General features: G+C 40.4%; 1 protein-coding gene across 1 annotated transcript; it reads left to right on the forward strand.

Annotated features, from left to right (window-relative positions):
* The first annotated feature begins 227 nt into the window (after nt 1-227).
* On the forward strand, nt 228-10,904 carry LOC103466325 (G-protein coupled receptor 22-like). Its single transcript, XM_008411826.3, has 3 exons — nt 228-726; nt 1,555-2,582; nt 4,596-10,904. The coding sequence occupies exon 3, from the start codon at nt 4,600-4,602 to the stop codon at nt 5,917-5,919; it is 1,320 nt and encodes a 439-aa protein (XP_008410048.2). The 5' UTR covers nt 228-726; nt 1,555-2,582; nt 4,596-4,599; the 3' UTR covers nt 5,920-10,904.
* Nucleotides 10,905-13,518: the final 2,614 nt, after the last annotated feature.

Below are 13,518 nucleotides of genomic sequence, written 5' to 3' on the forward strand. Positions count from 1 at the left end.
GATCCGATAATTACAACCGTTGCAGCGTTTTCATCACCTTATCTTTAAAAAGTCTGTGTCTCTGCAGCAGCGTTGCGCGTTTGCACGCCGACATCAAAAGTCACAGAGCAAAAACACGTTTGGAACATTTGAAACGAATCCCTAAGGGGCTTGCACAGGCAGCGGCAGGGAAGCGAGGACAGAGGCAGAACTACGAGAAACACCTCCCCTTGCTGGTGAGAAAAGGGTTAAGCCTATTACTGCAGACCAATCAGGACTGGGGGAGCACTGCAAACCTCCGCAGTAAGAGAGAGAGAGAGAGAGAGGAAGAGAGAGGGGGAGCAAGGATGAGAGGGAGGAGGAGGAGAGCGAGAGAGTGGGAGATGCAGAGATACCGGGAGTGTGATGGTTTGCACTCTAATCCAGAGGAAGCATAACAGAGTTAGTTTGATGTAGATTATTCACGCAGTCTAAACTGATGACAAAAATGAAGACAAGAGGAAGAAACAGAAATGTCACATTTATCCATGAAGGACAACTCTTTGCTGGACTTCTTCTAAATGGGGCGCATGAAGAAAACACTGAAGACTCTTGGCTGCTCAAAGAAAACCAGGTGTGATTCCTTTAGTGCTCCCTGAAATGAACCAGAATCATCAGCAGTCGACCTGCAGCTGTTTTGCAGCGATGGGAGGAGAGGATACGGTGTGGTGACCGGAGCGGCTCTGGAGCCTCTGTTTACTCCACATGGTGAGCTTTGCTGTGCTTTGATAGGACACTGCACACTTGTAGGCTTGATTTTAAAGTCAGACCTTAAATAATGCGGGCAAGGCTGCAGACATAGCCCTAAGTGCACAGTCTTGCGTCCGGCACATTCTCAGTTACATTGTATTTCATGAAAAATGACTCAATAAGCTAAAGGTTTCTGGCATCTTTACTTATAGGTTTGCATGTGTGTGCATCTTGTAGTGCACATGCACTCTGTGAAGCAAGAACTTCAACTGTGTGAAGTGTGTGCAATCACATCTTCGTGGTCGAGAGGCATCACACTCACCAAACATTTCCCCTGATGTTTTAGTGCGATTGAGTTAAGTGAAGGAATCTCCTACGGCCGGAACAACCTTGAAAAGGGGACGAGACGTTTCTTTGAGGAGATTACATGGATAACAAGGAGCTACACACAAAGTAATCGCGTCTTTGTGACAGACTCCCCAAAGGGATCACTCTGTACTAAAGCTTCAAGGCAGCCAGTGTGGTCATAAAAACTGAATGACCATTTCATCAGCACTGTGGCTTTATAAATAGCTAAATGTTTGCCAATAAAGTCTTGCATCTGAAGACGGGAGCATGAGATGCATTGGTACAACAATGGCGTGAAGTCCATGTGTTGCCACGCAGGAACTCGATAAAAGATCAGAGGCTGCGTTCTTTGTCATTAGGGATTTCCTTGTTGCTTCTTTGCTGAGAATATGTTTCGCTCACACATCCCCCCCACCTGCTCCCTCTGCTGTTTCTCACTCCCCCATCTCACTCCCTCTGTCACTTACTCTCCTTTTTTTCTCTCTTTTCTCACTTCAGGTTACTGTAATCCACAGACATACAAATGAAGGATATACAGATGACATCCTGCCCCGCGATTTCAAATTGATGTCAGAGATTGCTGCTCTCTGGCTGAAGAAGCGACTTCCATTGCTCCATGATAATGACCTTCTCATAGACCGCTGAATCCAGCCACAATGCGTCCACTCACCGGCGATCGCATGTGTCATGGTAATTGGACATCCATGTGGCGGCTAAGTCTCCCATGATTTAGGGTGCTGCCTGTCGAGGGGAAAACTGGAGGCCTGAGCGTGGTTCACAAGTCAACGTTGGCTGGAGCCAGAAGAACAAAGACTGGTGTGAAGGCTGGAGAGTGAAGGCCTCGTCCATTAGAGCTCCCTGGGGAGGCAGAGGCCTCGACACCGTCTGGATGTACTGTCCTATTCCCGACACACTCTGAGCACCACCTTGCTGCATACTGGGGAACAAACAACACACTGACAGCTCTTTCCTTTTGGAGTTTATCCCAACGTTTGGAAGCAGTTTACCACATTTACGCGTCTAAGACACGTATCGTTATCCGTAAGCCGGAATAAAAACAGAGAAGGAAAAAGAAAAGCACACATCTGGGTGCTTCGTGAGTTACATATTCCAGTACTGTGCTAAAGAAGACTTTTTAAAAAAAGTGTTTTCTTGGTTGGCTTGAATCGCTTCAAATTGGGAATATAATATTTTAAACAGAGGAATCCTCTGACATCTTACGCTTTTTTTTCCAACTGATTTGTCAATGCTTACATCTTCCTCAAAGCAAGCCTTCACTGACGATAGCTCTTGCTCTTTGGCCGTGGAGCTCAGGCGAAAAAAGCTGGGATTTTTGGCGAGACACTCAGGTGCTTTTGTGCACCTCTGGGATGGAGTGAAAGGAAAAGCCTTGCTGGGGGGGCTCTGCTAGAGCGGAAACGTTTCCACCGGCTATGTTTGGATGTGATGCGTCTCTCTGTGGATCTAGCATGGACTGCCTGCTCTGACTACACAGTCCTGGTGTTCAGATAGTTCTGGAGCGAAAGGTAATTAAAGCTCCCTTTGCTTTTGTTCTGTGTTACCTTGAATAATGTTGGGGAAGAATATTAACTGTGTGTGCAAAGCAGATGTTGCAGTGTCGTTTTGTGATTACATAAAGTCAAGACCTTTTCTTGCAGCGACACCAAACGAAGAGACACCAAACACCAAACGACTGAGGTCTTTGGTGCCTTTATTTAAAGGAAACACATTTCAATTTCTATTTTTGAGACTCGGAGACATGGAGGCATGTTTAGTCAGAGTGGAGCTGTTTTTTTTTTTTTATAAATCACTTTGAATATTTGTCAGTAATAAAAAGTGAAATCTATAACCAAATCACACTTAGCTATTTAAGCAATAAGAAGCATTCGCGTAAGATGTTATGTTTTAATGGTATACAGCAGGGTCCCCAAACTTTTTCCTGTCAGGGCCACATAACTTTTCCCTCCTCTGGTGGGGGGCCGGAGTCAGTTTGTAACAGAAAAAGTGTGACGATTGTAGGAGTGCCTAAATGTAAAAATTCATTGTTTTCCAGAAAGCACAATCAAATAACCCTCTCTGGGTTCTTCACAGAAAACATCCAGGAAATAACACTGTATTTTCCAGACTATAAACCGTACCGGACTATAAGGCGCAACCCCAGTGTTTTTTTTTAAACCAGTAAACATACACATATAAGCCTCAGATATCTCTGCCGCTCCAGGTTTCCAACAGCGATGCAGCAGCAGCAGAAGGTGGCGGACACCCAAAATTTGAGTCATAACAGGTCAATTGAATATCACATTTATTATGGTTGAAAAAGAAAAAGTTGCCAAGTTTAGATTTAACTGAACTGATTATGAGGGTGTCTGAGTTTGAAGAGAAAAATCTCCTCACTGTCTGCTACTAGCATGTGCTAAGTGAATATGGGCGCGTTCTTCTTCTTTAGATTTTAACGGCAGCTTGCATCCATTATTGTTGCACTACTGCCATCTATTGGATCCTAATATCTATACCTCAAATTCTCATAATGATCCCAGTATTATTTAAAGAAACGAAAAATCTTCTTTTTCCCCTCAATGCTATTTAACTGATCAACAACATTCTCAAATTTCAATTCCCTATTAAAACCTAATTCCGTTTTAATGGGCATTTTCTTCTTTTATTTCCAATTTTGACTTCCAATGATTCACTTCCTGCCAAAGAGCCCCCTGGTGGTTGAAGAAAAATCCACAAATAAGCCTCACCAGGCAATAAGCCGCATGGTTCAACGCTTAGGAAAAAAGTTGCGGCTTATAGTCTGGAAAATACGGTATATGAAAAAAAATCTAAATGCTCTCTGGTATTGTTCAGGGAACCGGACCAAATGTGGAGGCGGGCCGGATCTGGCCCGCGGGCCGTAGTTTGGGGACCAGTGGTATACAGTGTAGAGATTAACCAAGTGTTTTTCTGAGCTGTGATCAACCAGCCGGAAACTCAAAAATCTGATGCATACTTTAGGGACTGGACACAGAGACGGGTATTTACAGTTACTAAGCAGGATTACAAAAGCTCCACTGCGAATAGGATGCAGAGGCAGCTTTAAATGGCTAATTCATAATCATTTTGTCTTTAAACAATAAAATACACTTCTAAAGCGATACCTCTCCAACACACTTAGTGTTTAAGGTACTCTACTAAAGACTGCTCTTACCAGGAGGGCTCGTAAAACATATTTTGAAGGTTGTTGCTTCTGATTTTTAAAGTCCAATCGAAATCTCCTGAAAATGTTTATAAGCACAATAAAAGTCTCAAATGGGCCACTAAAGTCTGAACGATGCATCTGTATAATGCGTTATCGATAATACATATGGTAAGAAAGCAACTGGCAAGGCAGGTCAGGACAATGAGCTAAAACTTATCCTTAGTGTGTTGTTTTTTTACAATGACATCAATAACTCTAGCATTAAATCTAATATTTTTTTACTGTCTAGAAATGAACAAATACAGACTTCTGCTACATCCACTCTATAAAGTTCTTTCTTCTTCTACCTAACTTGCAGGATAATGCATATTTTTCCCTGCCGACAAAAAGAAGCCACCATGAGCAACGTCACGGTCACAGACAACACTGAGCCCATCAGCAGTGCCATGAGTCCGGCGGCCCCCGACCCGTACCCTTACCCCGTTAGCTTTCAGATCTCCCTGACGGGCTTCCTGATGCTGGAAATTCTGCTGGGTCTGAGCTCCAACCTCACAGTGCTTGCACTTTACTGTATGAAGTCCAATCTCATTAGTTCCGTCAGCAACATCGTCACCATGAACCTTCATGTGCTGGACGTGCTGATCTGTGTGTGCTGTATCCCCTTAACAATTGTGGTGGTGCTTCTCTCGCTGGAAAGAGACATGGCCCTCGTCTGCTGTTTCCACGAGGCCTGCGTCTCCTTCGCAAGCGTTGCCACTGCTGCTAACGTGCTCGCCATCACCCTCGATCGCTATGACATCTCTGTGAAACCGGCCAACAGGGTGCTGACCATGGGTCGTGCGCTGGCACTGCTGGCTTCGATTTGGGTGCTGTCCTTTGCTAGTTTTCTTGTTCCCTTTATCGAAGTGGGCTTCTTCGCTCACGACCACGCTGAGCTGAACCAGACGGCGGTGGAGAACGGGGCCCTCAGCAACAACGAGTACTACACCGAACCCGGCCTCTATTATCACTTGCTAGCTCAGATCCCTATTTTCTTCTTTACGGCAATTGTTATGCTAATCACCTACTCGAAGATCCTGCAGGCACTCAACATTCGCATCGGCACACGTTTCCACGCGTCACAGAAGAAAAAGGCTCGCAGGAAAAAGCGTCCGTCCATGACGGCCATGTCAACGCAACAGGAGGCCACGGACGCGTCCCAGAGCAGCACCAGCCGCAATCCCACGCTGGGCATGCGAACGTCCGTCTCCGTCATCATTGCCCTGCGGCGGGCTGTGAAGCGCCACAGAGAGAGGCGAGAACGCCAAAAGAGGGTCTTCAGGATGTCCCTGCTGATCGTGTCCACCTTCCTGCTGTGCTGGACGCCGATCACGGTTCTCAACACGGTCATCCTGAGCGTGGGCCCCAGTAACCTCATGGTGCGGTTGAGACTCGGCTTCCTGGTGATGGCGTACGGGACCACCATCTTTCACCCGCTGCTCTACGCCTTTACGAGGCAGAAGTTCCAGAAGGTCCTGAAAAGCAAGATGAAAAAGCGTGTGGTGTCGATCATCGAGGCCGATCCCACGCCCAACAACGCAATCATTCACAACTCCTGGATTGACCCAAAGAGGAACAAAAAGGTGACGTTCGAGGACAAAGACGCGCAGCTGAAATGTCTTTCGTCTGAAGATGTGGAGTGAAGAAGCTTGTCACGTTAAGGTGAAACGCAGCCAAAGCAGCTAAAAGTGACTTCAAGCCATCATGAAAAAGGGAAAATTGTATTCCAAAGCAGTAATGTAAAATACGATGTGCAATATGATGTACAAATGTAGAAGGTGGATAATTTATTACTATTTATTGAGAATTGAGGTAAGTTTCATAGATGTATTATTGTACTGTAGATATTGCATGGCCTTTTGTAACAGCAGCAACAACACATTATGTACATACAGTTACATGTACAGAACAGGTTAAACGAGATATTTAAATAGAGAGAGACGTAGGAATTGTTATGTAAACGTATGTTTATAATAAATTTTGTGCTCACATCTAGTGCAGCTTCCTATTCTCCGCTCCCTCAGGAAAGATGTTTGTGAATCGGTAACAGCTGTGAGATTACACGCATTTATCTTGTTGCCACTTTTCTTTGACACCAGTCCCGGCGGTCTCCGGCGACCGCTAACCTTATTGCTCGGGAGCGTTTGAGAAGAAGGCCCTTACACTGAAATTTGACAATAAATACAAGGCAGCAAACAAAGACAGGTCATATGCAGTGCAGGTGAGAAGTGTACGTACATCACAGGCATGAATATGTTCAAGATACAAGACGTGGTGAAATGATGGCGCAACAGACAACAAGGATTTCTAAAGACTAGATTTGGGAGTACATGTTTGAATTTATGTTTGAACTTCCTGTCATCCAGAAAAATGATGTACTGAGGGGAAAAAAATTCTCTACTGTAGTTTTGTGGAATTGTATTTTTGCAAGTTTTAGAAAAAAACACATGCTTCTTAAAGCTATGAGATTCAATTCTTGATTTATCAGCCTTGAAAGACCTAATTTAAATGGGATTCTTTCCAGTTGTATTTTTTTTTAGAGAGAGAGGTCTGGGTAATTTTCAAAGCTTGTATTTTTTATTTTTTTAGAGATGTCTGGGTAATTTTCTAAGCTTAATATTTGCCTGTTTTTTTTCTCCCATTCCAACACCAGTTTTAAAATGTGACCATTATCCTTTTGGATCACCGTTTTGTGTTCAAGGTTCAACCTGATGGCCCTAATTGGCGCCGAGGCTCGACGCTATTGTAAACAGGAAGTTGCTGGAACAGCTGTCCCTCTGTCCACCGTGAGGACAGTTTCATTTCAACATTGACTGAGAGAGTGCTGACCAAGACAAAAGCTTCTGCTCTAAAATTAGCACCTTTAATCTTGGATCAAATGTACAGCTGCCAGTGCAGGCTGTCCCTGCGCCCTCTGTAAAACTGAATACAATAAAATGAGACAAACATTAAGTTATTTGGCTGCAGTGACAGGCACTTTCTTTAGGGTCAAGGTTGAGGCTTTCAAAACCTGAGAACACTGTGCAACCTGCCAAGGACAGCGGCTGTAGCGTTATGTCTGATGTCTGTTTTTGCAGCACAAAATGGATGCTGCGAGGAAAAAGTCAGACGACTCCCAAATTCTTCACCTTCCCCTCAAATTAACACCTGGTCGGTCGAAAATTTAGATTCAAACTTGGAACAACAATCGCAGTTTCACAGTAAAACTGGTTTGGAGTGAATGAAGCTTTTTATTTAAATAGTCGCTTCCTTTAAACCCTTTGAAAACATGTGGACTGCACTTAAACAGCTGGATTTATGCCAGGATGACGACACATATGAATGAGCTCTTCCTGTTCTACTAAGAGCCCTGGCCAAATATCGTGAATTATCCCAGAGCTTTTGCTTATCGTGAGAAGAGGTCTGTGCTTTTTCCACAATTTCATAAAGAGAACTTAACTAAATACAAGTGAAGGTGAACGCATATATTTTAACCTCAATGTATAATTTGACCTCCTGTTGGATAAGAGGTGATGTGTAATAATTTAAATTTGGTGCAACCTGCTTACGTTTCTAAAAGTCCCAGAAGCATCAAAAGTAAAGAATGGTTCAAACAAGCCAATAAAAGCCCTCAATTAGTACATGAGTACCGTACACAGAGGAGAGAAGGGGATGTTGGTTTTGAAATGAAAGAAGAAAAAAACATGCTCAGGAAGTACTGTTCACAGTTCGCCATTTGCACACACATTCCACAGACACAACAGAGCGCCATGCTTCTCGTCATCCTGGCTGACATAAACCAGATGTAATCTCGTTCTGGTCTGCCTCTTCTTTTTTTTTTTTTCCTGCCATTGATTTTTTTGTCACTGAAAAAGCTATCATAGCCTAATTTTAAGATGATGAAATGAGTGTAACACGAGGTAGAGATGAGACTGTGACGGTTTAAATTAAAACAAAGATTTCAAAGAGAATTTAAAAAATGTTTATTACTCACCTTCTGCTGTAATAAAGTACTTTGCTGCCCGCATGAGGCTAGTAATGCATGCTTTTTATCATATGTCAACGAAGGAGGCAGCACAGTTGTTCTCCCTGAGTTATTGCAGCTTTGTATTTTGGTCTTAGTGACAGGCGGAAATATTCTATCCATACAGCTGCAGAAGAGTTTCAGAAGAGAAAAAAAAGAAACCGTGTGCTTTAACAGTAAATCTAGATGCAGGGTTACATACAATTTCTCGTTTTTTGGTTATCATATGAATACGATAGGCATCCTTCATTTTGTCCTCAGGTCAAGAATCATTTTCTTTGTGAAGTCCATATAGAATTCTCATGCATACAAAAAAAAAGCTACCCACAATGCACGCTGCCTCCTCTCTTCATCTCCTTAATGAACCTATTACATGTGCACCTTTGCTGTCTCACATATGGCAGAAAATCGAGGAGCCCTTTTCAATCCACAAAGCACGAAGCTGTTGGCTACCAGACTGATTGCACAGCCTCAATCAAATGCGTGTCTGGCTGTCAGCGTCTGGTTAGTGGCACGGCGGACAAAATTGATGTGGGAATATTGAGGCAGGCAAGGGATCCTTATGGGCCCGCTTTAAAGCGGCAGCCAGGATGCCACGGTGCCTTAAGGGCACATCTGATCGAGAGAGAAGATGGGATCAGAGCCAGCAACAGATTAGCCGGCAGAAGAGGGAAACTGACCTATAAAGATGAATATTTATACAGCACTCAGGATATTTTAGATTGTAGCGTCAACGGCGGAGGGTTGCAACTAGCGGTTTTTGAATTCTGCAACATTGCTCTCTAACTGGGGCGGGATGCCCCAGAGGTAGCCTCTAAAAAAGGGGGGCGCCATCTGCCGCAGGCGTCGATTCGAACCCACCTGGGGGACGTTTCACAGCTACTCTGACAACTAACGTTTTCAAGTCATTTTCTAAAATGTGACTCCAGTAAATAATACCAACCAACAGGAAGTCATTTCCAGTGATTCTGGTTTGGTGCAGAGTAATAGTGATATTTCAGGAGAGCTATGAGGGTTCGCGACAGGATCAAAACTCAAATATTGTATCATGAAACATTGTTGGACAGTAATGTGGAATTTGGTTAAATTATGTTTAATTTATAAATTAGCTGCTTAACAATAAAGCAATATACATAATGAAGTTGTTTATGGGTAAGAAATGCAAGTCTAATGTGATGAAACTCCACACCACAGGGGCAAAATGGAGGTACAAATTACCATTAATTAATCCTGTGATCTGTTGCTGAGTATTATTAAATAAATTCACTGTAAAGTCTAAATTATATTTAATTACTGGCAATTGTATATCCCCTCAGGAGTAAATAAATTACAGCTCTTCTCAAATGCTAGGTACTATTAAGCTTTGTTATTATCATACAAAAATATCTGTTAAAAATAAATCTGTAGTTAATTAACGGCTGCTTGATTTTGAGCTCTGGACGGTACAACGTAGACAAAAACACTATTATATTGAATTCATTTAGAGCTTGCTTCGTCCAGGCAGTGTGTCTGATCCATCGCTTTATGGTCAATCCTTCAAGAAGTGGTCCGCAAAGTTGGGGTAAAAATACCGTCGTTTGCTCTTGCAATGATCTTCAGACATGAAATTGAACTTAAAAAATGTTACAGCAGATTTTAGCATATTTTCTTCCAAACATTTGGATGCTTTTATAAAAGATTGTTGAGGATGTTTGTATTTTCATTATGTCTTTTTTTTTAAAATCAGGTTTCCATCAGTGTCTCCACTTCCACTGTCTGTTTTTTGGTAGTCAGATGGTTCAGGCTTTGGATCCACTGACGTTGCAAAAATAAACAAACTGCATGAAGCAAAATCATGGATTTGAGTACATGGATGATTTACTATTTGGGATAATGCAGCCCAATAAATCTTGTCCAAAGAATTTTATTTACAGACTTTCTCCATTTTAACAGAGCCTTGGCTCCGGCAAAGCCCACTGCCGTTCAGACACAGGCTGCATTAAAGTAATAAATCAAAAGAAGGAAAAAGGGCAGATGTTCAGATAGGCTTGAATAACTATTTCACATTTTTTTACAGCTTCACTCAGACTTTCCCACTGAAGTGGTGGACAGAGTAATAGCAGGAGTGGGAAATTAGCTATTCACATAAAACTGCAAAGTGCAACAATAAGGTGAATATAAATCTATTTTGTGATGTATAAAAAGTTGCAGCAACAATAATTCTTTAACATTTGGAAATTATAGATGAAAGCTAGATGAAAGATGAAAGCTAGTAATGCTCACTGGATGAAAAATGTACGAGTTTGCAGGTAAAATTAACCAACAATATGTCGCTTCTGTGCAAACACTGACCTTATGCTTTCAGGTTATTTTTTAATGTCTTCTATTTTTAGTTTTGCCCTTTTGAATTCATGTTGGTAGTTGTAAGCAGTGCATTTGCATTTGAACTACAGTGTTTCAACCAGACTAGGTTCATAATGTAAAACAACATTGTGGCTTGTAGCATATAGATGATTATTATTTTTACAAATTGTCTTCATTCATGTGACAAATAATCCTACCCATTTGCAAATTCTGAAAGCCCTGGAAAAATAATTATCACAATAAAATAAAAACAATAAATTATTATTATTGTTTTTTTATTGGGATGAGTTTTTATTGTCTTTTTTTGCCTATGATGCTATTAACGGGAAATGTTTTTATTTTTAGAATAAATCAACAAATCCTGGACTAGAATTATTTTGGTAACACTTTATTTGAAGGGTTTCGCATAAGACTGACATGACACTGTCATAAACATGACATAACATCTGTCATGAACATAAAGAAGTCTTTATGAATGTTTATGACAGTTGTCTTGAAGTGTCATTGTGTAAATAATGACACTTTTAATGCAAAGTTGCACTAAAAGTTGCATTAAAGGTCCATTAAAAGTGCCAACTTTGCATAAAATTATAATAATTTACAAAATCATGCAAAGTCAGCATTTTTAATGGACTTTTAATGCAACTTTTAGTGCAACTTTGCATTAAAAGTGTCATTATTTACACAATGACACTTCAAGACAACCGTCATAAACATTCATAAAGACTTCTTTATGTTCATGACAGATGTTATGTCATGTTTATGACAGTGTCATGTCAGTCTTATGCACACCCATTCAAATAAATTGTTACCATTATTTTTCATATGAAGTAATTTTTTTTCCTGAAAAGATAGCAAAAAAAGAAAAAAAATGCAATGTACAAACCTGATACTTTCTTAAATTTAGATTTAGATTTTTACCTGTAAATCTAAAATCAATAAAACACAAAAAATCTTATGAGCCACTGGATAAAGCAGAATGAAGCTATTCTCCTTCAACATGTTTAAATAGATGTTAGCAACCAATAACTGCAACACAATATGTTTCTAACACAATCATATTGCATTATTCAGTAATCACATTAAAAACAGTGTTAATAAAAAATAAAAATAAAAGAACCAATATTGTTACTAAAAATGTGTTTGGAGTAGACTTAAGAAGAGTTTATGACATTATATAACATAAATAATTTTGGGTACATAATTAGTATTAGTATCAGAGAAACTGTGAAGGCGATATCTGATTAATAATAATAAACAGTTAAGCAATAATTCTGATAATTATAGTAATTTTTCCAAAGCCCTGTCATTCTTTTATGCTGAATCAGTGAATCAGCAAGTCCTGTTGTTTCTGGAAGTTATTTATAATCATAGTTTAAGATATAGATGTAATTTTAGGGAAATCTGTAAAGATTTTCTTCAAGAGCGTATTTGTAGTTATCTACTCAATCAATCAATCAATCAAATTTTATTTGTATAGCACATTTCAGCAGCAAGGCATTTCAAAGTGCTTTACATAATTAAAATAAAAACAGCACGTGACATTGAATAAACAGTGAGAAAGAGATTTTGAAAAAGATTAAAAAAGATAAAAACATTAAAACCCGCACCCTTTTTAGGACTTCAGTTAAACGTCGTTTAACTGGGACTCTAACCCTCTGGGACTTTAGTCAAAAACACCGTTTGACAAGGACTCCAACCTCTAGGTTTTTAGTTGAAACGTCGTCATCTGGGACTCTAAACCCCGTAGAACTTTAGTTAAACATCGTTTAACTGGGACGTTTTCACTCCACTGTCATGACACATTTCCTGTTTTATATACCAAGGTCCACAAGTGTTAAGTGCAGCCTCTTTCCTGAATACCACCTGGAAATATCATCTGCTGCATTTTTAAAGGGTTGATCTTGTAAAATATCCAAGGGGCTTAAGGGCGTGTCATGACATGTTGTGATTAAAGCAAGGCGGTGACCTGTGAGTAAATATTGCCCTGGCCTCGTTGTCATCTTTAAATATAACTTAATTTTAAAGCCACAGTACATTAAGCAATTTGATCACTGGAGGCAGAAACAACAATGCAATTGTTCCCCCTTGATTATGCTCTATTTAGCAGGAACAAGATGTACACATTGTGTGGATGTACGCATTTATTCACATTCTGACTGGGGATATTTCACAAGTTATCAATGAGTTAAATCTGAACCGAGAGTCAATTACAGAAAATATCTTGCATTATTAGGAGAAATAAATTTAGGGTAAAAAAAAAAAAAAGAAAAAGATTTAACAGAGCAAACAGGTAAGAACAGGCGGAAAATTATTTAACCCTAATTGATGCAGTGAGTAGCTTCTTGTTTCTTAAACAACCACATGGTTGAGTTATTCTGTTTCAGAAGAGTCAAATTATTGCCATTCATTTGTCAAAAAAGCATCTAATGCTAAATCTACTAAAGTCTGGTTCAGAACAGTGCAATATATTATTAGAAAGTGAAAGAATAGTGGGAAACCATATTTGATTTTTTAAGCCCTCATGTACACTGGAACATCGTGCTAAATCTGATTGTAAAAAAAAAAAAAAAAGATGGCTCATGGCTGTGTCCAGCAGTAGTAGGAGCGTTTTCCACTGCACAGAGTGAGGAAAGCTCAACATCCTTGGATTCAACAGCTGTGTAGCCATAAGAAAGCAAAAAAAAAAAACATTTTATCCATGTGACTAATTAGAAGAAAGACTTTATCTTACACAGGAAGCACAGAACTTGAGCTTCAGAGCAATAGAAGAAGGTCTGATATTGAGCTGTGAGGGACGTAAACCTCTAGTAGCGATGCTGTGATCTGAGGTTGTTCAGGTTTAGGTTCAGCACTGATGTGTGTTCGGAGAATAAGGTCAGTGCATATACTGAAT

This window comes from Poecilia reticulata, chromosome 6, assembly GCF_904066995.2.
Source record: "Poecilia reticulata chromosome 6, P_reticulata-male-v2, whole genome shotgun sequence".
NCBI lineage: Eukaryota > Metazoa > Chordata > Actinopteri > Cyprinodontiformes > Poeciliidae > Poecilia > Poecilia reticulata.

What these genes read in the sequence shown, in the direction of transcription:
- LOC103466325 (XM_008411826.3), top strand. Translation starts at nt 4,600, where the DNA reads ATGCATATTTTTCCCTGCCGACAAAAAGAAGCCACCATGAGCAACGTC.